General features: G+C 39.2%; 1 protein-coding gene across 1 annotated transcript in view; it reads right to left on the bottom strand.

Annotated features, from left to right (window-relative positions):
- Nucleotides 1-1,383: 1,383 nt before the first annotated feature.
- Nucleotides 1,384-2,942, bottom strand: part of LOC144708737 (Transducin/WD40 repeat-like superfamily protein) — a 2,495-nt gene continuing 936 nt past the window's right edge. Inside the window, exons 1-3 of the mRNA XM_078582171.1 lie at nt 2,911-2,942; nt 2,038-2,323; nt 1,384-1,614 (exon numbers count right to left, since the gene is read on the bottom strand). The exon at nt 2,911-2,942 is cut by the window's right edge and continues 936 nt beyond it. Of these exons, the coding sequence (XP_078438297.1) occupies nt 1,613-1,614; nt 2,038-2,323; nt 2,911-2,942 (320 nt within the window). The 3' untranslated portion in view covers nt 1,384-1,612. The remainder of the gene's footprint in view (nt 1,615-2,037; nt 2,324-2,910) is intronic.

Raw genomic sequence — 2,942 nt, 5'->3', positions numbered from 1 at the left:
GCATTAACTGTGTTTCGAACCATAGTTAATAATGGTCAAGTCCTTTTGAACAGTCAATTCTTGGTAAACGAAGACAATGTTAAATTCCATCACCGATGATTCAATCAAAAGGAATATTGAACTAAATTTCATAGGGATAAAGTGAAAATTGGAACTGACACATAAAGGCTACAAAGTGAGCAAGTGGTCATTAGCCTAAGAAGGGGACATAGAAGTCTAACCGTTACAGCCCTAAAATTCCATCGTTAGATGCTCGTATCTGGCAGTGAACATGTATAAACCCATTTTCACTGTGCAAATTTGAAGATTAGAGACTCCAAATTGACTTAAAAATTGAAGACTCTCAATCCTAGGTTTGACAATAAGAGGTCAAAAATAATCTGTGTATCAGTATAGTACTTTGACTTTAAGGTAGTAGCTTAAAAACCAGATTACTATCACCTTAATCAGTAATCATACATTTGTGCATGTAATATCACATGTTTTAGTTAGTCAAAGATTTTTCTTGTTTTTAAAGTTGGGTCGTCTCTTTTCTGATTAACAATAAATAATGTGCCTATGACATCATTTTTCAAGTCAACAACACTATCAAAGATTTTTAACGTCACCATGCATGCAAAAATTTGATCACACCAAACCCCTGTGCGTGGAGATTCTGATTGCACATCGCATAAAATAGTATGATCCTCGTGGAGAAAGAGAGGTGTGTTTGTGTGAAAGAGATATATATATATATATATATATAGAGAGAGAGAGAGAGAGAGAGAGAGAGAGAGATGGAGAGAAGATAGTAAGATGGAGAGAGATAGAGAGAAGATCGAGCCAGAGAGAGCAATCAAGAGAGGGAACAGCAGAGAAAACAAGAAAGAGAGAGACGACAGCGAGAGAGAGAAAGATTGATTGAGAGAGATAAGATAGAGAGAGAGAGAGTGGCAGAGAGAGACTTGACAAGAAGATGGGAAATAATTGTTTATATTTCTTTTTTAAAAAATCACACAGGGCTTTGTGTGATGTGCAGTGCGGTTTTCCAGGGGACTGTGCAATGTGCAGTACAAAATTCAAATCACCAAAATCACACCAGTTGAAAGAAAAACACTTATTGTGCTGATTTCTAACGCAAATATTGAGTAACGTTCTAAGGAAATCAAGTTCTTTTCACAGGCCTGATAGTTGCTTTGTCTTACACGTCAATTCTCAGCATTTATTCTAGACAAAAGATAATGAAGACAATAGAATACTTCGAGCTGACCAGAGTCACCACAACCCTGATAAAAAAAATTGCCTGAAATCCAAAATTAACCACAAGTCTATCTTATATTAAACTGGAAAACCAGAGCTTAATTATAGTATTCCCTCAAGAGCTGACCAGAGTCATTCCTTCCATTCAAAGAAAGAAAGAATCAAAATAGAGCAGGCAGGTCTTGCAGCTAGAATACTACTACAAAAAGATGTCGTAGCAGCTATTGGACACTAAGATGTAACATTGAATTTCGGAGCCCAGAGAAGAGAAAACTCTCTATAATTAGATATATATTACGATATGCATGAAAGAATCCATATACTCCTGTCAGCATCCTTCAAAAGAAGCAGACCTCCACATTAAGCTCTGGTTTCCTGCAGTGGAGAAAGGATTACATGAGTGGATTGAAAGATAAACAGACATATAGGTGGACAGACAAACAAATGGATGGATGAATGGATAGATAGATAAATAGAGGGACAGTCAAATTGTGAGACAGAAATTGATGGATGGACGGATGGACGGACGGATGGATACATAGATGCATAGAGAGAGATATTGAACACCCGGATGGAGAGATGGAGAGACGGACAGATTGATAAATTCATTAAGATTTTAAATAAAGGAATGAATGGATGGTCAAAGATAGAAAGTGAGGAATCGGAACACCCGCATTCATCAAAAGCAGAATATCAGATAGACAGATAAGCAGGTAGGAGGACAGATAGAGAGATAGACCGATAGAGAAATAGATAGGTGGAGATAGAGATTGTTTGTTGGAAGAAAATGGGACTTACAGAGCTTGAATGCAGGTCCAGCAAGGCAAGTGAGCCTAGACTTTGTCCTGATCTCAGCCAAATGCGGAGACGGCCCCGTCCCGGCCACCATCCTTGTGTCCCACGCCCTGACCACACCATCACTCGACGCCGAGGCTACAACAAGACGGCCCTCACTACCCATCGCTACCACCCCCTTCACCCTCGCCGAATGCGCCGACCTGATACAGAATGCTGCCTTCCCACCAGACTCCAGATCCCACGCCGTCACGTCCCCGCCCTCTTCTCCTGTCACCACCACCTTCTCCTGCCGCCACCACAACGAAAACAGTAATTCAGATACTCGGATAGAGCATTTGATCAAACCGGGTAAAAACTAATCACAGAGCAATTCATCATGCAATTTAAAAATGATATGACAGAGGATAAACTAACCACAGAGAAACCCAGAAAGCAACCCAGAAATCAAGCAGACAGAGGAAAAAATAAGTCGCAGAGGATCCAGCTAACAAATAACGAGTAATTCAACAGATAATTAATTAATCAGACGGAGGAAAACTGATCAAGTAGGGGAAACCCAAAAGGCATCTGCGAGGAGAAAATCAGCCAAGATCAATTAGGTAGAAGAAAAAAAAAACCCAAGAGACAATCAGCCAGGAAAAGAGAGATAATCACTAAGAACAGAGGAAAAAATATTCATGTAGGAAAATCCAAACAGCAATAGATAGACATTGAATTAGAAAGAGGACAAATTAATCATGAATTAGGACGTCAATAAACAATCAGCAACGAAAACAGAGATAATAAGTTAAACAGAGGAAAAACTAATCAAACAAAATGTGGAATTCAGAAACTACAACAAATCTAAAGGAGAAATTCAGCAAAGATCCAGACCTTGATGGGAGCAATGGAGAGGATCCTCCTCT

Source organism: Wolffia australiana, chromosome 10 (assembly GCF_029677425.1).
Source record: "Wolffia australiana isolate 7733 chromosome 10, ASM2967742v1".
Classification (NCBI taxonomy): Eukaryota; Viridiplantae; Streptophyta; class Magnoliopsida; order Alismatales; family Araceae; genus Wolffia; species Wolffia australiana.
The sequence above is the reverse complement of the archived record's forward strand: the minus strand, read 5'-3'. Positions and strand labels throughout refer to the sequence as shown.